We start from the raw sequence: 20,054 nt of genomic DNA on the forward strand, positions 1-20,054 counted from the left end.
ATAGGTCTCAAGTTCCATTCTCAACATGCATCCTGAGTGGTCACTACTGCCTGGTAACTCCATCTCCAGGACGCCAGATGCTCCCTTCTAGCCTTGGCAGGCACTGCACAAACCTGTTGCTCATATATACGTGTAAAACACCTGTACGATTAAAAGATTTTTTTTTTTTTTGGTTTTCCGAGACAGGGTTTCTCTGTGTAGCCCTGACTGTCCTGGAACTCACTCTGTAGACCAGGCTGGCCTCGAACTCAGAAATCCGCCTGCCTCTGCCTCCCAAGTGCTGGGATTAAAGGCGTGCGCCACCACTGCCCAGCCGATTAAAAGATTTTAAAAAGCAAATAAACAAAAACAGTGGTGTCAGTGTTGGTAACACATACCCTGAAAATTGGAAAGAAAAAAAGGTGGAGGTTGGAGGTTGGTGAGCTAGCTAGTGAGTTTTTCTGGCCTTTACATATGCAACATACACTTGAATACCCGAACATACATACACACACACACACACACACACACACACACACACACACACTTTCTTTAGTTTTAGTTTTGTTTTGTTTTTGCTTTTGGTTTTGTTTTTAAGACCTGTTTTGTTTTTTTTGTAAGGGGGATTGGCCTGGAACTCATTCAATAGACCAGGCTGGCTTTAAATTTGCGGCAATCCTCCTGCCTCAGTCTCTCACGAGCCACAATACTCATCATAAAATGCTTTAAATTTTAAAATTTGTTTCCGACTGAAAAAAAAAAAAAAGAGAGAGGCTTTCTCCCCGATCTCCGGCCAAAGGGACTTCTTCCTTCCTTTTGTAGGATTTATTTTTATTATTTGTGTATGCCACATGTGCAGGGAGGGAGGGAAGGGTCCTCTGGGAAGTCAGAAGAGGGCAGAGTTGGAGCTGGGATTACACAATGCTGGGAACCGAACTCCAGTTCTCTAGAAGAGAAGCAAGTGCTCTTGCTGAGCCATCTCTCCAGTCCCATCTTCCTCATTTATCCTTACCCCATCCTTTGTTCAAAACCAGCTGTTAGAATGAACTTTGCAGTGACTGTGAGAAAGAAGTTGGACTTCTCAGTCCTTGAGAAACCTGAGGAAGCTCTGAAAATTGAAGAGAAAACCTACTTCCCAGTTTCTCTAGTGTCAGAATATGGAGATCCTTTTTTTCCCTCCGGCTATAACACAGAGCTGACCACGATGGGACTTTCTTTAGGTACCTGTTTAGTGTCTGGCTCCATTCTGCGATTCTGAACAGGAAAGGTGTTTTGTTTTGTTTAAGGAAGCAAAGAGCATCAATAGATTTGCTTATTGCGTGAAGAAGATATGGAGAGGAAACAGTTGGCGCTCCGACTTCCTCAACTGCTGATGGAGATAACCAGCCAGGCCTCCCACTCTGGGGCGTAAGGCGTCGCGGGAGCAGGACCTACGCAATTCTCCCCAAAATGTAATGACCGCGTCCATCACAACTACGCCCCGCCCCCAGAGGGCAAACAGAGCACCAATCATCAACCCGCGGGGCGGGCGAAGGGGAGGAGCCTGCTGTTGCCCCAGCAACAACCCGGGCACCCCAGGAGAGCGAGGCTGCGGACCTATCTACCTCAGATCTCCCTCCGCCTAGAAGGGCCCGGGCGGGGCGCGCGACTAGTCTCGACGGCGCCCGCAAAGAGGAGGAGGCCAGGCCCATGAACTACCATCCCCGAGGCAGCTTTCGCTTCTAACGGTCAAGTACGCGGAGGTAGGAATGACGCATGCGCTACGCCTAGGGGTAGGGCTAAAGTGGCTCTACATCCGAAACGCATGCGCCTTTTGAAGCTTGGCTGATCTGCCGCGAAGGGGCGGGGCCTGTGCGCGTGTGGGCGGGGCCACATGTCATGGGGCGGGGCTTTCTAGGGGGTCTGAGCCTTGGTTATTGGTGCAGGTTCCCGCACCTCTGGGTGTCTTCCGCATTTTTCCTGGGCTTTTCTGGGAAGGTGGCTTGTATCTGTGATGAAGACCACATTGTCAGTGGGTTGGTGGAATTAGCTTAGAGTCCCAGTACTGTTCTTTATGCTATAGGCTTCAGTTTTCCCAGCTGTTGGATGGAAATAATGAACTTACCTCACAGGGTTGTGATTGAATTTTTCCCTTTCCTAGAGCCATGGCTGAAGTGCACGTGATCGGGCAGATCATAGGGGCCACAGGTTTCTCGGAAAGCAGCCTCTTCTGCAAGTGGGGCGTCCACACAGGTATCCTGCCCGCACCTTTATCATCTCCCAACCAATACCCAGTCCCCTCCCCTAGCCTAAGTCTCCATGTTCTTTCCTCGACTCTCCAATGAACTCAGACCATACTGTCTTTTTTTTTTAATTATCCTTTTCTTTCAGGTTATCCCACCACCTGAAAACATAGCCCCTAAGCATATGGGTCTTAGAAACCACACACACACACACACACACACACACACACTTCCTGTCCTCAGGCCAGTGGACAAGCTAGGGTGGTTATCCATATCTGTAATTCCAGCACCTAGAAAGTCTTCCATTACAAGTTTGAGGGCAGCCTGGGCTACATGACAGGAGACCCCGTCTCCAAGAAAAGAGCAAAAAATATTTACAAGATTATTGTATGTGCTAGAAAAAAAAAAAAGAAGCAGAGTGAGGTACTAAGGGCTGATTTGGGATAGGGAGGTCTGAGTCAGAGAAAGCCTTTCTGTGCACGTGGCGCTTGAATTGGGGGCAAAAGGAAAAAGGCCGGAAATAGGACACCCAGTAGCAGACCTTTCCAGGCAAAAGCAACAGCCACTGCCAAGGCCCTGAGGCAAGGGGGCAGGATAGGACCAGTGACGCTAGAGGGTCGGGAAGGGTAGTGGCATATGAGTGACTGGATCGGGGGCACATGTGGGGCTTCTTTCGTGGTGACAGTGAGGAGTCTGAAAGCTTAGTGCATGTGTCGGGGGTGGGGTGGGGTGGTTAGAATCCCAGAGAGCAGATAAGATGAAGGCATTTCCTGGAGCATTTAGCAGGGCATCTGGGGTTTAGCGCTCAGTCTGTGGACTGTTTCTCCTTACTCCTCACTGGGGTCGTGATGTGCTCTCAGATGGTGCCTAATCTCTTCTTGGCCTTTGAACAAGGCCTCTGAATGTGGGGTGCAAACAGTAAGGAAAGGATGCTGGGAGTCTCATCACATGGGCAGGCCGGGGAACAGAAGAACACGTAGGCAGGAGGGTCAGAAGTTCAAGGTCATTCTCAGCTACAGAAGAGGTTTGAGGCTCTTGGCAGTAGGAGACCTTGTCTCAAGAAAGGAAGATATTGGTGCTAAGACTACAGCTCCTCCGTAGAGCACAGAGCATGCACCTTGTAGTGCACACGGCTCTGGCTCGCACCCCAGCAGCATACATAAGGATTAGCGAATGAATAATATTTTAAGAATTAATAGTCCATACTTGCTATGAGTCTTCTCATACATTGTGAGACTTGTATTTTTTTTTTTTTGTCACTCATTTTATGGACAGGGACTCTCTGTCCATAAAATAACTCTCTTAGGGTTGCAGGGTTGCACCGACAAATGAAGGTAGGACTTGAGGTTGGGGACTGGGGATTGCTGCTAGAGAGCTCTTGCCTATGTGGTGCTCGAGGTTCCATCCCTGACACTGCAGAATACAGAGTACATATATGAATAGTGCCTTGCTTTCCACACAGGATTCTCTGTGTAACTCTGGTAGCCCCAGGAACTCCTTCTGTAGACCAAGCTGCCTTCGAACTCACAGAGACCTGCCTGCGTCTGCCCGCCGCAGGCTAAGACTAAAGCCCGGCTTTATTCTCTCTCCTGTGTTTCTCATCTCCCTCCAATTTTCCTTTAGCAATTGAGACCCACGCTGTAGCCTGCGCTGACTTGACACTCATCCAGCAGCCTAGGAAAGCCCCAAACAACAAACAAACAAACTCCCAAGTGCTGAGATTTCAGGAAGACACTGCTAGTGCCAAGATCTGAATCCAGATATTTGGCTCTAGAGTCTACACTGTGTGACTCCCAGTCGCAAACACCAGGGGGAAACCGACTTGTACCCACAGTGGGTCCCCTTCTGAAGGTTGCTACTCACCTCCAACCCTGTATCTCCTGGTTCTCATGACAGGGGCCGCGTGGAAGCTCCTGTCAGGTGTACGGGAAGGCCAGACACAGGTAGACACACCCCAGATAGGGGACATGGCTTACTGGTCCCACCCCATTGACCTGCACTTCGCTACCAAAGGTCTTCAAGGTGGGTACAGGGTGACAGGAGGGGTAGGGGCAGCTAAACCAGGAGGAGCTGGGCTTGGAACACCATGGCTGTCTCTGTTCTTCGTACTTTGTGGGTCCCTTTTCTGGTACAGCCTCCCCTAGAGAGGTGCATTTCAGGCCTCACTCAAGCTATACAAAACCCTAGGCCTGTGGACTATGCTAGAGGTTGGGGCAGGGGAGATATCAGGAAGTGGGGGTCAAGTGGGAGGGACCTTTGACTAAAGACCAGTGAGGAGGCTGGGTATAGTAAAGAGCTCGATGAGGAGAAGGGGGGCAGGAAATAGGCCAGTTGCCGCTGCTCACACAGGCCAAGGTCGCGCTCAAAGGGGAAGTGAGTGTTCGAGGGAGGAGGGTATCGTCAGCGCAGCTTTTCTGGTTAAAACACAGCAGATTCTGGGAAACAGCCTGGGCATTTCAGCAAGATCAGTACTGTGGACTGAGTCTATGCCTGTCCAGCTTGAGCAGGGACATCCCCAACTAAGACAGGACCCTCCAAGCCCCATCTTCAGGGGTTCCACTCTAGGTAGGAGATGGACCTGTTTCCAGAGGTGGCCAGCACAGAGGCCGTGGAAACACAGAAGTCCTCTCTGGTTGGTCCCATGGCCTTACAGGGCAGAGTGGTTAAAACTGTGCTGTAAAGAGCCAGGAGAAGCTAACCAGGCCCCAGGATAAAGTCAGAGGGTGGAGGCAGAGAGCTGGAGCCCAGTACAAGGGGTGAGGAGTGACCTGGGAATTTGATGTCTGTGGGAGAGGATGAGGGGGATGAGGTGGTCGGGCCTCGGTTGCAGAGACACTAAGACTGTCTCTTGAAGGCTCTGGGGAGCCCAGGAAGAAATTGATGGATCAGATCTTCCTTTTGAACAATTGTACTAGTTTCTGTGTAGGCGCTATGATGGAAGATGAGGCAGAGAGATGAGCCTTGTTTCCTCAGTCCTGGGCTTAGGTGTCTTCCTCCCTGCTTGCTTTCTTCTTAGTCTCCCTCAGCTCACCAACAAACCCAGGTGGCTCTGAAACCCACTTCGTTTCTCACCCCATCCCACCATGCCTCTCTGTCCATCTTCTCTCACCTGGACCATTCTTTCTTTCTGTTTTCACTCTCAGACCCAGATCTCAGGGTTGGATACTGGACTGGACCCTGGGAGGACCTAAATACGACCATGTTCTTCCTCTGTACAGAACCTTCCTGCAGGTCTCCCATCACTCAGGATAAAAGACGGAGTCTTCTCTGGCATCACATGGCCCTATGTAATCTGGCTGTCACCTTTGTCCTTTGTTCCCCACGACTCCCCATTCTATCCTCATTGGCCCCACCAGGCTAGCTCCTACTTCGGAACTTTTGCACTGACTGGATCTGTCATTCCCCTAGGTGCTGAGATAACCCACTCCTTTAAGCATTTATGTACCTGTTGTATCCTGGTTGGTTTGTTTGCTTTTGAGATAGAGTCTCAGAACATAGTCCAGGCTAGCCTGGAACCTCAGCAGCCCAAGTGTGCATCATAATGTCACCCTTCCAGATGAGGTCTTCCTGTATAGCCCTGGTTGTCCTAGAACTCATTGTGTAGCCCAGGCTAGCCTTGAGCTTCTGGGGATCCTCTTTCCTCTACCTTCCAAGAGTTGGCATTCCAGCTGTATACTGCAGTGCCCAGCCCCAAATGGCACTTTCTTTAGTAAAGCCTCCTTTAGCTGCTCCCCACTTTTCCAAACTACATCTCCACCCCTCCCTTTCTGGCTGTTGTTTTTCCCCAGAGCGGTTATCACCATCTGACATACCCTATAATTTACTTATTTACTATGTTGGTTGTCTAGGATGTCAGCTTCACGGGGCAGGAATTTTTGTCTGCTGTGTTCATTGCTATGTCCCCAGCCTGGAGAACAGGGCCTGCCAGAGAGGGCTCAGGGTGGCAGGGGAGCTGGGCTGCATCTCCAAGCCTTGGACAGTCAGGCTGGGACATTCAGCTGTGCTTTGAGACCCCTAGAAACCTAACGAAGGGGAGAGATGGTTGCACTGGGGAATAAAGGAAACCTGGGGTGGGCGAGAGCAAAGCACGTCTATGAGGAGAGAGGGGGAGAGGGGTCTAAGCTGAGGTGCTGACTTGGCGCCTTCGAGAGAGAAGAGACCACAAAGGGGGGGGGGGGGGTCAGATGAGGCCAGACTTGACCTGTTTTCACACTCGGGAGACGGGACTTTGTACTGTGGCACAGGGGAGCCATGGATGGGTTTTGAGCAAGAGGGTGATGTGGATTGCTATAGAACCCTGTGACTACTATGTGGAGTGGATGGGAAATGAGAACCCAGAGAGGAAATGAAGGCAATAACCCAAGGTGAAAGGACTGTGCACGGTCTCCAGTGGTTTCAAGAAGATGGGAACCCAGGAGCAGGTGTCTGCTTCCTTTGTCCTTTTCTCTAACCCTTCTTGTCCTGCAGGTTGGCCTCGACTCCATCTTCAGGTGTGGTCCCAGGACAACTTTGGCCGCTGCCAACTTGCTGGCTATGGCTTTTGCCATGTGCCTAGCAGCCCAGGCACTCACCAGCTGGACTGCCCTACATGGAGGCCCCTGGGCAGCTGGAGGGAGCAGCTAGCACGGGCTTTCGTGGGTGGTGGGCCACAGCTGCTGCATGCAGACACCATCTACAGCGGGGCTGACCGCTACCGCCTGCACACGACCGCGGGTGGCACAGTGCACCTTGGTATCGGTCTGCTGCTGCGGCACTTCGACCGCTATGGTGTGGAGTGCTGAGGGACTTCACTGCCACCAGCCATCCACTGAGCACACGACGGCACAGCAGTGAAGCAGGCACGGGGACTCTGGAGACTGTCAGTCCTGACCTCCCCCAAGTCATGGCCCCTACGCCATGGACTACAAGGCCAGGAACTTCCCGTGGCCCGTGCTCCATTGAACTACGTCGGGTAGTAAGTCTGTGGGTTAGAGGGACTTGAGGAGAGCCTCTGTTTGGACTGTCGGGGGCACTTAATAAAAGCGCGCATTTCTCAAGGGTAATGTGCTTCCTTGTATCCGCTGCAGATCTCAGACGTCCAGTCTCCTTATTTCATCCTCCTTGACACTTTCATTAGCAAACCCAAAGTCTGCCCCTGCCTTTCGCCCTCTGTCTCCTAGGGCCCCACCTCTAATATAGGACCCTGTTCTCTCACGAAGTCCCAATTTTCCTTTGACCCTTCAACAACTCCCAAATCCACGGGGGCGCTTCAGTCGGTCACCGCTTCAGTAGTGCTCCACCGCCAGGAGGCAGCACCCTGGAGGTAGGGCGGGGCCGGGGTGCCCGCCCCCTCCCCGCAGGGCCGAAGGGACCCCCCTCGGAGCCCGCCCACACTAGATGAAGACAGTGGCCCCCCCATGCCCTCCCCCTGGGGCTGCCCCCGCCCCGCGCGCGCTTCCTGGGTGGGGCCGGGGCGGCTTCAAAACCCCCGCCGCCCCAGCCGGTCCCGCCGCCGCCGCCCTTCGCGCCCCAGGCCGTCCCCCTCCTCCTCCCGCCGCGGATCCTCCAGACAGCCAGGCCCCCGGCCGGGGCAGGGGGACGCCCCTTCGGGGCACCCCCCGGCTCTGAGCCGCCCGTGGAACCGGCCTCCTCTGGGAGCCGGCAAAGGAGCAGCCAAGGAGTCGTCGGAGGCCCCAGAGTCTGAGACCAGCCGCCGCCGCCGCCGCAGGGAGGAGGGGGAGGAGGAGTGGGAGGAGGGACGGGCTGGTTGGGAGAAGAGGAAAAAAGTTTTTGAGACTTTTCCGCTGCTACTGCAAGTCAGAGACGCGGGGACTGCTTGGCGCTGCGCTGTCCTTCAAGGAGGCAGGACCTGAGGACTCCAGACAGCCCTGCTCACCGTCGTGGACACCCGGCGTTCCTCAGACGCCCCCATTCCGGACCAGCCCTCGGGAGCCACAAGCCCCGCCTCCCGCGAAGACTTCACCCCAAAGCTGGGGCGCACCCCTTGCACGCCGCCCTCCCCCCAGCCTGCTCTTGAGTCCCCCGCATCCCAGGACCCTCTCTCCCCTGAGAGGCAGATCTCCCTCGGACCTGCTGGCAGTATCTCCCCTATTTAAAAACACCCACTTTTGGATCCCAGAGAGCGCTCATCTCGATTTTTACCCCGGTGGCATACTGAGACACCCTGGTGTCAGATCCTCACCGCGACTCCTGCTGTTTTCTCCCTCAACCTCAAATTATTCAGGACTATCACCTACCTTACTTGGGAGACCCCACCCCACAAGCCTTACAGGGGCGGGGCCTCCGCATCCCACCTTTGCCCAGGGTTCGCGCTCTCCGAAGTGCCGTGGGGCGCCGCCTCCCCCATGCCGCCCTCGGGGCTGCGGCTGCTGCCGCTTCTGCTCCCACTCCCGTGGCTTCTAGTGCTGACGCCCGGGAGGCCAGCCGCGGGACTCTCCACCTGCAAGACCATCGACATGGAGCTGGTGAAACGGAAGCGCATCGAAGCCATCCGTGGCCAGATCCTGTCCAAACTACGGCTTGCCAGTCCCCCGAGCCAGGGGGAGGTACCGCCCGGCCCGCTGCCCGAGGCGGTGCTCGCTTTGTACAACAGCACCCGCGACCGGGTGGCAGGCGAGAGCGCCGACCCGGAGCCGGAGCCGGAGGCAGACTACTACGCCAAAGAGGTCACCCGCGTGCTAATGGTGGACCGCAACAACGGTGAGCACCGAGGGGCCGGGGAGCCAGGAGGGAACCCCCAGGGGGCGCCGGAGTGCAGGGGTCACTGGGAGGAAATTACCCTCAGAGGAAACTGGCTGGAGGAAGGGGACTCCTGGGGGCGCCGGGACGACTGTGTGGGTGTCCCAGAGTCTGGCGTTACCCCTACCCCAGGTGTCTGGGCTTGGAGAGAAAGAACCTGCAAAAGTGAACTTTTTCTAGAAAGGCAAGATCTTGAGGGAGAGTCCACTCTAGAAGAGGAGCATTTGGCAGGTTTTAAGTTCCCCTTATGGTTCCTAAAAATACCGGGCTCATCGGGTCCCTTTTCAGAAAGAGCCCGGCTTAAGAGAATGGAGAGCGCCCAGCATTTGAGAAGGGAGAGACAGTGTTTAGCTGACCCCAAACCAAGTCGTAAGATAGAGAGAAGAGACTCAAGGAGAGAAAACCTAGGGGATGGGTGGTACCCTAGAACTGCCAAGTAAAATCTCTAGTGGCCTTACTCCGAGAAGGCGACAGGCACACGCTGGAGAGTGTGATCTGTGGAGTCACTATGGGGTTACAAGTGATAAAGGAAAGCGAAGCTATTGGGAGAAGAAGGTTAGAGAAAGAGGAGCGGAGAGGGTGCGGAAAATGAGCCCGGAGGTGTCACGAGGGTTTTGCTTGGGGGCGTAAAAGAGCGTGCAAGCGGGCAGGCGGAGCCCAGTGGAGGAAACGAGCGAGTCCTCAAGAAATCTAGAATACTGGGTCATTGGGAAGGAGTTATAAAAGAGGGGAGACTGGCATAGGAAGGTGGCCCGCGAGGCGGGTGGGCAGGCGGAGCAGGGATACCATGCCATCCAGGCGTGAGTGGTAAGCGCCCCTCGCTTGGGCGTGGAAGGGAGTGGCTGAGCCTCGGGAGTCGAGCCCTAGGGGAGCGGCTAGAGGTAGGGGAGAGGCAGTCTTCAAAACCCAAATGAAAAAACCGAATCGGTAAGGGTCAGGAAGCCCCACGTGGATGCCACGCGCATGGGGAGGAGTTTGCGCTTCCTGAGGGGGTAAGAGGACCCCACGGAGCTGAACGCTGGCAACCTGTACCCCCAAAGTCCCAGTTCCTCCTACAGGAGGCTGGGGAAAACCCAGCGTCCGGTCGCCTCGCCCTCCTCCCTTCCCTTTCCTTCCCGTGCCCGGGAGGAGGGAAGACGGAGATCGCGCGCGGAGCCTGGGGCGAGACGAGGCAGGTCCGGATCCCGCCCTCCCTAGGCTGTTAGTCTCCCGCCCTCCTCACCCCAGCAGTGGGCGGGGACTCACGGCCCCGCCCTGTAGGCGCCCACGCGGGACCCAGGGGTCCTGTGTGACCCAGGAGCTTCAGGTGTCAGTAGCGTCTCCAGGTTTCACCTTCCTAACCCCAGAGGTGGACTTAAAAGATTCCTTGCACATTGCTGGACCCAGTTGTGACTCAGGCCTAATGACACTCCTCCCTAGCCACTACTTAATGTGACCTCTTCGCTGGAGAAGGCTTTTCCTTTCCCATGAGACAGTCTGCATTTCTTACGCATATATCTCTTCCGGCATGTGCCTCCCCATTTCCGTCTCCTCTCCCACATTACCTATTCATCTCTATGTCACCCCACTTCCCTCTGCGACACCCACAGTCCTTCCTGCCCTCCTATCTCTCCCCTATCTGCTACCCCCAGCTGAGATCCCACCCCTCCACTGTGGTTTGCTGAGTAACAACTGGACCAAGGATAGGGCCCCTCTGTCCTTCATCGATGTCACCGTCTCATCCCCATTACAGACAGGAAGCCAAAAGCCCCAGTTGATGCAGAATTTCAGGATTTTACCCCTTCGTCCCCCAACGCAGACATCCTTTAGCCTAGGAAACCCTTTAGTGAATGGGCTCCCAAACGTGCAGTCATTCTTACATAGAAATCCACTTTGCCGCTAACCTGGCCCGGAAATGGGCTAAAGGAGGAAGTAGCTAATGACACAGAAGATAGGCAAATGATAACACCCCCAACGCACGCACGCACGCACGCACGCTGGCCAGGAAGTAGCAGAGTTTCAGGATTGAGACCGTAGTCTGGATGTCTCTACACCTGATCCCATCCCTCTCCCACTCAGTTCTCTCCCTCCATCCACCTCTGATGACTTGATGTGCAGGGGTGGATGGGTACCTGGCGGGGGGGGGGGGAGGATGCTTCCCCTTCTCAGGAGAGGATGGGCTGAGGGAAGGGGCCCTGTGAGGGGGGACTGGAAGGAGGGGAAGCTACAGATTGGATGTAAAGCGAATGAATAAAGAACTAACTAACTAAATAAATAAATGGGGCGGGGGACACAACCAAACCAGAGTCTGCCAAGCAGAGTGGTCCATGACTGTAACCCCAGTACTAGGGAAACAGAGGCAAAAGAATTGCTTCAAGACCATCCTCGGATACACAGTGAACTTGAGAATAGCATAAGCTATAAGACCCTGTCTCCAGAAACAAAAGAAAATAAATGAAAAATTAGTCCTTGGAGTTAAGGTGGCTTGGACGTTAACCATGTTGTGAAGTCTCGATGTCTTTATCTTTTGGGGTTTTAGGGTTTTTTTTGTTTTTTTGTTTTTTTGGCTTTTCGAGACAGGGTTTTTCTGTGTAGTCCTGGCTGTCCTGGAACTCACTCTGTAGACCAGGCTGGCCTCGAACTCAGAAATCGGCCTGCCTCTGCCTCCCAAGTGCTGGGATTAAAGGCGTGCGCCACCACTGCCCTGTCTTTATCTTTTGTAAAGTGTTTAAAACGATATCTTTACCATTTGCTGTATTCCCCTCACCCCTATTCACACACACACACACACACACACACACACACACACACGTGCGCGCGTGCGCGCACACACACACATACCTCCTAGTGAGCAGCTTCCTGACTCAGGCTCAGGTGCTGGCTGCAGATTCGCACCAGCTAAACTACACATTATTGACGTGTGTGTCGCATGTTTAGCTTTTGTCACCTCAACTCCATGAATCCTGGAATCGGATGGTGCCTTACAGTTACAAAGAAGAACTTCCTCACCACAGGTCACACAGTGTTGCAATTGCGGCTGCCTAGGCTTGGAGTCAGAACTTACCGGACCTGTTAGTACCAAGGTTAAAAGGAGAGTGGCCCAGTGGTAGAGCATGGCCCTAGAATCCACCTCAAAGGGGCTGCAGGTGTGGTTCGGCAGCCGAGCTCCTGCCTGGAACCTGCTGTGGGAGTCTCTCAGAGCCAGAGCAGCCAACTGTTCTGTAGGAGCAGGGGGACACTTTCTGATCCCCCAAATGTTCCATTTACTCTACAACTTCCGTTTGGTTTTGGTTGAGATGTGGTCTCGTGGAGCTCAGGTGAGGTCAGCCAGTTAACCTTAGAGGAGGGGCTCAGCAGTTCCAGGAACTAGCTGTTCTTCCAGAGGGTTGCCAGGGCCCACATGGTAGCTCACAGCCATCTTTAACTTCAGTTCTAGAGGATCTGACACCCTCTTCTGGCCCCCACAGGCACCAGGCATGCACTCTGTACACAGACACGCAGACACAGCCAAAACACCCATAGGACATAAACGAATTATAAGTTAAGAAAGTACAAATGTCAACGTGGAGAGCCAGCCTGAGTGAGGAGAGCCACGGGCTCAGAAGCAGGGTGCCCATTTCTCCTACCCTTGTCACAGACCTGATGTCTTCCTCCTTCTGCTCCTCCCCACCCAGCAATCTATGACAAAACCAAAGACATCCCACACAGTATATATATGTTCTTCAACACGTCAGACATTCGGGAAGCAGTGCCACAACCCCCATTGCTGTCGCGTGCAGAGCTGCGCCTGCAGAGACTAAAGTCAAGTGTGGAACAACATGTGGAACTCTACCAGGTGAGGCTTTGAGCCTGAGAGGTGGGGCACAGGTCATCCCTGCTGAGGCGTGGCCAGGCGGCTCAGTTTGAAGGCTACAAGGTACATGGCCAGTCCTTGAGGATAGAGGACAGAATGCTGAAGTTTTGTTTTCTTTTGGTTGCTGGTTGTTTTGATTTTTTGAGACAGGGCCCTGGCTGTCCTGGAACTCACTCTGTAGACCAGGCTGGCCTCAAATTCACAGAGATCCGCCTTCCTTTGTCTCTCTAGTGCTGGAATTAAAGGTGTGTGCCAACATTGCCCCGAGAATCCTAAGGTTTTTTGTTTGTTTGATTGTTTTTGTTTTTTAAAAACAACACTTAGATTGCATCCTATTACTTGAATTTGGGAAGCTGAACCGTAAAAATGCAGAAAGAGCCAGGGAATGGATATCTGGGTTTGTATGCTTGCCTAGAATCCCCCAGTGAGGGGCTGGGGGCGTGGCTCAGTGGTAGAGGCCCTGCCTAGAATCCCCCAGTGAGGGGCTGGGGTTGTGGCTCAGTGGTAGAGGCCCTGCCTAGACTCCCCCAGTGAGGGGCTGGGGGCGTGGCTCAGTGGTAGAGCCCCTGCCTAGAATCCCCCAGTGAGGGGCTGAGGGCGTGGCTCAGTGGTAGAGCCCCTGCCTAGAATCCCCCAGTGAGGGGCGGGGGTGTGGCTCAGTGGTAGACTGTGTAGCATGAGTCAAGCACTAGGTTCTATCCTCAGCACAGAGCGGGTGGGGGGAAATAATAGTGAGGGAGGGAAGGAAGTCGGACTCTTTAGGAGCAGACATTTGCAGTCCCAACACTTGGGAGATGGAGGCAGGAGATCTGGAGGCTGAGGCAATAAAGATCTCTTGAACCCAAGCATTCAAGTCCAGCATAGTCAGAATAGTGAGATCTTGTCTCAGACAGAGATGTTAAGCATTTCTCTTTTTTCTTTTTTTTTTTTTTGTTTTTTTGTTTTTGTTTTTTTGTTTTTTTGTTTTTTCGAGACAGGGTTTCTCTGTGTAGCCCTGGCTGTCACTCTGTAGACCAGGCTAGCCTCGAACTCTCGAACTCAGAAATCCACCTGCCTCTGCCTCCCGAATGCTGGGATTAAAGGCGTGCGCCACCACTGCCCGGCATGTTAAGGATTTCAAAAAAAATTTTTTTCTTTTAAAGATCAGAGTTCTCTGTATAGCTGTCTTGGAACTCAGAGGTCCACTCACCTCTGCCTTCTGAGTTGTTGGGATTCAAGACATGTGCCACCACTGCCTAGCCAAAAATAACATTTTTAAACCAGGAGGCAGAGGCAGGAGGATCTCCGAGTTCAAGACCAGCCTGGTCTACATAGTTAGCTCCATAATAGTCAGGGCTTCATAAAGAGACCCTGTCTCAAAACAATAATAAAAAATAATGATAAAAACATTGAGAAGACTGTCCTGTGCATGTACTCATAATAATAATTATAAGATAACAAACTGTAAATAAATAAGTAAATAAGAAAATTACCACTCGATAAAATGGCTGAACTGTGCTCAATAGTATGAGCAATGACCACTTGCTTCCTGGGCCCTCCCAGTGGCTCAGTGGCATTCCATCATTGAATAGAAGGAGCTGAGGCCCGGCAAGGCTAGCAAGTGCCCAATAGCTTGCACAGAATCTCGTACACAGCTGAGGTGCCTCTCGGGGACTGACCACAGCCTGGCTCGTCGTCCCTGTCCCATGTAGTGTTCCAGTCTGTGTCCACCCCTCCACGCCCACCCCTGGCTGCTTTCTGCTCTTGGGGTCTATATGTGAGAGTGTGGCCTGCAGGGTCCGTATGTGTCAGAAGCCAGTGTCCTGGGATGGCCTGGAAACCAGTTTGTGCATGAATTTCCAGCCAGATTATCTGGGGGCAAGATGGCAGCTACCACACTCCTCTTTGCTTTGTTTGTTTGTTTGTTTGTTTCCATTTAGAAATATAGCAACAATTCCTGGCGTTACCTTGGTAACCGGCTGCTGACCCCCACTGATACGCCTGAGTGGCTGTCTTTTGACGTCACTGGAGTTGTACGGCAGTGGCTGAACCAAGGAGGTGAGCTTGCTTGTCTCGTGCCACCCTCTAGTGGGGCTACCCCCTGTTTGTCCTGGCATTACCGTGCCTAGCACTGCGTCCCCCACGCCACCCCAGCCATACATACACACCTGATACTGATGTGAAGAAGTAGTACCCCACAATTCTTACCAGTGGATCAATCTGCTGAGTGATGCTAGGGACAGGGGGTGACCCAGACAGTCCCTATCCTTGCCCTCGATAGACCTCAGAGCCCTTTAGATCACTGAAGGAGGAGCTGACTTCTAGCTAGGTGTTTTATGACTCATCGTAGAGAAGAATGGGGTTGAGCACTCAGGAGGTGCCTGACTGTCTGGATTCAAGGAGGGCTTCCTGGAGGAGAGAGCATCTGAGGTAATGTCTCTGAGATGAATAAAAGCAAATAGGAAAAGGAGATACAAGAGTACCGTGTACCAAGGCTCCGCAGCCAGGGAGAACCTGACATGTGCATCTTTCCAGGAATGAGCAGTCTTCTTGTCTCTTGTGGGTCCTTCTCTGACAAGGCCCACAAGGTCTTTCCAGACACTGGTAAGGTCTTGTCAGAGCCCTAGCAGGCAGTTGTGGCCTCTTAACGATGAAGGCCAGAAGGGGAGACCTACACAGAGGAGGCAGGGCTTGGATGAGGGAAGTCGAAGGTGCTGTGGAAACCCAGGCAAGGTTAGGATCCAGGATGAGTCTGAGTGTGAAAAGACTCATGGGAAGTGTAGTTCAGCCACATGGAGGGTGAGTCTGAGTGGGCGGGCACCAGGAGGAAGGTAGAAGACCACTGGACGGAGGCTGAGAAAGATTTTGTTTGGTATACAGTGGGCGCTTAGTATGATTTGTGTGTCCACTCAAGGAACGTCTCCCTTGAGCCAGTGAGATGGCTCAGCAGGTAAAGACGCCTGCTGCTGAGCTTAACGGCCTGAGTTCAATCCTCAGGACCCATATGGTAGAAGGAGGGAACCAATTCCTACAAATTGACCTCTGACCTCCCTGGACACCCTGGTACATGCGCACCCCCCTGAATAGTGAGGAGAAGTCAGCTTAGGTTTACATGATGCCTTTGCCTGTGGCTCCCTGTGTGGCCCTGGCCAAGTCGCTTCCTCTTGGGGTGACTTGGAGTTGAAGGAGTTTGAAGATCAATGGAGTTAACACAGAGTTTAGATCAGGGACTGGCACCTCTGTTAGCTCTAAACATCCTGTGATACCAACACTGCTTCAGGCGCTTGGCCCCTGGATCACAATAGATGTTCTTTTATGACTGAGGACCAGGCTTTACAGAGCACAAAGAAAACAAGGATCCAGGGCAACACACACGATGGAACACAAGCCTGCTAAACCCTGTGCTTGGGAAGGGGAGGCAAGAGGGTCGTGAGTTCAAGGTCATTCTTGGCTCCATAGTGAGTTCGAGGATTTGAGGCCAGCTTAGGCTACATGAGACCCTGTCTCAAAAGAAAAAGAGGGCTGTGGAGAGGGGTCAGCAGGCGACAACTTCTGTTTTGCAAGCACAAGGACCTGAGTTTTCATCCCTGGCCCTCATGCAAAAAGTCAAGCATTGGCGTAGTGTGTGCCTGTAACCCCACCTTGTTGGGGGTTAAGTGTATGTATGTATGGAGACAGGCTGACACACAGCTCCTGCTAACCTGGCCAAAGGAGTGGCCTCAAGTTCAGAGATCTGTCTCAGGCAATAAAGGAGAAAGGAATAGAGGAAGACCCCTGCCATCCAGCTATAAGCCTCTTCATGTACCACACACCACGCCGCATCACACATAGGTATTCTCTTATATACATAAAATATGCTTTAGGGCTGGAGAGATGGCTCAGCGGTTAAGAGCACTGACAGCTCTTCCAGAGATCCTGAGTTCAATTCCCAACAATCACATGGTGGCTCACAACCATCTGTAATGGGGTCTGATGCCCGCTTCTGGTGTGTTTGAAGACAGTGGCAGTGTACTCACATACATGAAATAAATAAATCTTTTAAACCAATATGCTTTATACATATACATACATGTACATACATACAATTTCAAAAATACAAAATGAACGAAAATAAGGCAGGAGCAGGATCCGCCCCCCCCCCCCCCCCCCCCCGGACTGTGCATGTCGTTCTACTGAGAACAATCAAAGAAGTAAATATTCATATGCAGAAATGTCCCAGCCCCGCCTGCTATGGAGAAAGGGAAGAGATGCCACATTTGGAGAGGGATGTGTCTCTTTCAGAGCCATTCCCGAGGGGTTGATGTTTGAGCTGAGCCCTGAATACGGGGGAGAAGAGGCCAGCAACTCAAAGAATCGGAGCAAGAGTGAAGTGTGGGGTGACCTGCAAGAAACCCCTGGGGTTGGCAGCTTCCTGCTCTGTCTTCCCCCCTCAAGCCGCATGAGTCATATCCTCAGACTCCTTTCCTCTCTCACAGACGGAATACAGGGCTTTCGCTTCAGTGCCCACTGCTCTTGTGACAGCAAAGATAACGTACTCCACGTGGAAATCAACGGTGAGATAACTTCCCGGGTTCAGCCTGACACGGACCCAGCATGGTCTGTGCGCATGCGCATGTGTGTGACCTCTCGCTTGCCCCTTGCTTACCCGTCCATCCCTCTAAGTGTGTATGTGTCCTTCACCACAACATCCAAACCCAAACAGGGATCAGTCCCAAACGTCGAGGTGACCTGGGCACCATCCATGACATGAACCGACCCTTCCTGCTCCTCATGGCTACCCCCCTGGAAAGAGCCCAGCACTTGCACAGCTCAAGGCAACGGAGAGCCCTGGATACCAACTATTGCTTCAGGTAAACTCTGTCTCTCCCTGAGGTTGCACGGGCCGGGGGGGGGGGGGGGGGCTTGACTGCATCTGTGGACTGGTGTGCCACCATTTACGCCTGGAGGGCTTGAAGACAAGTTCCTGGTTCTGTAGGCAGCTGAGAGTCCTAGAATTGTGGGGTGTTTTCTTGCTGGAGTGTTGGGATCGGGGGATTCAAAAAGGTTGGCACAAGAGTTAGAAGTCTGGTGGAAGGTTGTCTTGTTGGGTTTTAAAATTCTTGCTAGGCTTCCGCCACTTTGGGATGCTAATGAGAGAATTTACTGTGCGCAATTGAGAGTGTTGACCCCAGGAAAGCTGGAGTGTTGAGATCCAAGCGTTTGGGTCCAGAATCAGAAGGTGGTCGGCACTGGGATCCTACACTCTTGGCACATGGTGGTCGTCAATGCTGGGAGATGAGAGTGGCAAATCCCAGCGCTCAGAATGGCAGGGTCTGGCATGGAGATGTTAGCATCCAGGGTGGAGGTGGAGAAAGCCAGACCGTGAGTCGCCTGGGGTTCAGCGCTTCGTCTGGCTGTGATGAACCCAGAGGAAGCTGGGAGGCGGAACTTCCTGAGTGAGATGTGTGTAGGCTTAGAAGTGTGGATGTTGGAATATAGTCCTGAAATAAGGAACTCTGAGGAGCCAAGATCCCTGAGAGTCGGGGAGTGGGCATCCTGGAGTGTCCACAATGGCCGTCCCAAGGGCAAACGCTTTTGGTCATTGTTTTATATCTGTGTGTGTGTGTGTGTACGTGTGCGTATGTGTAGGGGCATCCATGCCATGACACTTGTGTGTAGATCAGAGGACAACTGTTGGGAGACCATTCTCCTTCCACCACGTGAGTCCCAGAGATGGCTCAGGTTATCATCGGGTTTGGCCTTGAGCATCTGCCAAGCCGTCTTGTTAGTCCTGCTTTGTTTGGTTTTGTTCGAGGCACGGCTTTGCTGTGTAATCCAGGCTGGCCTCAGATTCACTCCTTTACCCCAGGCTGGCTTGAATTCCCTGTCCTGGGCTTACACGTGTTACACAACCACCCAGTTCCAGAATGGTAGACTCATGCTAAGCCTCGGTACTGCGGACATGAGAAAGAAGTTGAAACGCTAGATCCTAGAAGGTGTGAAATGCAGGAGTGTTGAGAGATACGAGCAGTGAGCTGGCCTGTCCCTCCCCTGCTTCGGACTCCTCCTCCTGCCCCTCCTCCTGCCCCTCCTCCTCCCCTCCTCCTGCTCCTCCCCCGCCCCTCCTCCTCCCCTCCCCCTCTCCTCCCCTCCTCTTCTCCTCTTCCATATCTTCACCTTTTGCCGTCAGCCTTCACATAGGATCAGATGGAGGATCTTCGGACTGCAGGTTACTAAGAGCTACTCAAGCCCTGTTCCTCACACACTGGGAAACGAACCTAGGGAATCATGAAAATCTCTTTGTCTATCTGTCACCTGCCTGTGTCTGTCTGCCTGTCTCTCTCTTACATTTGTTTTGCTTATGCCTGATGTATATGTGGGCTCTGGGAATCCGAAGCCAGGTATTCCTGCTTGCATAGCGAGCGCTTGACTCACTGAGCTAAGTCCCTGTCTGTGACAAGCAAAATTTTCTGTGGAAGAACACGGTGACATTGAGGAAGGCCTGTCAGATACATTAACCGTGATCTGATGGGGACTGTAGCTCCAACTCCCGTGGTTTTTTTTTTTTTTTTTTTTTGGTTTTTTGAGACAGGGTTTCTCTGTGTAGCCCTGGCTGTCCTGGAACTCACTCTGTAGACCAGGCTGGCCTTGAACTCAGAAATCCGCCTGCCTCTGCCTCCCAAGTGCTGGGATTAAAGGTGTGCACCACCATCTCCTAGCTCCGTGTTTTCCTGCAGCAGAGGGACACACTAACAACATTAACCGGCACCACGGGGATGCACCCAGCAAAGTGTAGACGGTGGGAAACCTAGTCTTTCCTTCAACAAATACAGTGCAAAGAAGGAAGGGGAGGATATATAATCCATGCTACTAGAACAGAGAGGGCAGGCAGGGCTGAGAGGTAGGACGAGGAGGAAAGAAAAGGAAAGGGAAAGTTGTGGGGACATGGTGGGAAACATGAACCTCGAGTAGTATTTCATTTTAGTAAGTTAGTGTTAAACTCTTACCAGGGGAAGGGGGCTGCAGAGACATGGCTCAGTGGTTAAGAGCACTGGTTGCTCTTCCAGATGACCCAGGTTCAATTCCCAGCACCCACAAGCAGGATCTTACCTGTCTATAACTCTAGTTCCAGAGGACCTGATGCCCTCACACTGGCAGAAGTGCAGCCAAAACACTAATGTACTTAAAAAAAAACCTTACCTAGGATTTTGTTGTTGCTGCTGCCGCCTTTGAAATACTGAGGAGGGAACCCAGTACCTTGTACATAGTAGAGAATCACTCTACCACTGAGCCACGCCCCCAGCCCCTCACTGGGGGATTCTAGG

General features: G+C 52.8%; 2 protein-coding genes across 3 annotated transcripts in view; both read left to right on the plus strand.

Moving 5' to 3' along the window:
- Window positions 1–1,511: 1,511 nt before the first annotated feature.
- Window positions 1,512–7,268, plus strand: B9d2 (B9 domain containing 2). Of its 2 annotated transcripts, XM_028781969.1 has the most exons (4): window positions 1,512–1,721; window positions 2,120–2,211; window positions 4,098–4,223; window positions 6,669–7,268. In XM_028781969.1, exons 2-4 carry the CDS (start codon window positions 2,124–2,126, stop codon window positions 6,980–6,982), a joined length of 528 nt encoding a protein of 175 aa, XP_028637802.1. In that variant the 5' UTR covers window positions 1,512–1,721; window positions 2,120–2,123; the 3' UTR covers window positions 6,983–7,268. The 2 variants fall into 2 exon arrangements, with proteins under 2 accessions (XP_028637802.1, XP_028637803.1); XM_028781970.1 differs by lacking the exon at window positions 1,512–1,721 and having other exon boundaries at window positions 1,894–2,211.
- A 418-nt stretch (window positions 7,269–7,686) lies between these two features.
- The window catches only part of Tgfb1 (transforming growth factor beta 1), an 18,395-nt gene continuing 6,027 nt past the window's right edge, over window positions 7,687–20,054 (plus strand). Inside the window, exons 1-5 of the mRNA XM_028781957.1 lie at window positions 7,687–8,900; window positions 12,593–12,753; window positions 14,691–14,808; window positions 17,226–17,303; window positions 17,453–17,600. Of these exons, the coding sequence (XP_028637790.1) occupies window positions 8,546–8,900; window positions 12,593–12,753; window positions 14,691–14,808; window positions 17,226–17,303; window positions 17,453–17,600 (860 nt within the window). The 5' untranslated portion in view covers window positions 7,687–8,545. The remainder of the gene's footprint in view (window positions 8,901–12,592; window positions 12,754–14,690; window positions 14,809–17,225; window positions 17,304–17,452; window positions 17,601–20,054) is intronic.

The sequence above is a fragment of the Grammomys surdaster genome, unplaced genomic scaffold (assembly GCF_004785775.1).
Source record: "Grammomys surdaster isolate TR1022 unplaced genomic scaffold, NIH_TR_1.0 591, whole genome shotgun sequence".
NCBI lineage: Eukaryota > Metazoa > Chordata > Mammalia > Rodentia > Muridae > Grammomys > Grammomys surdaster.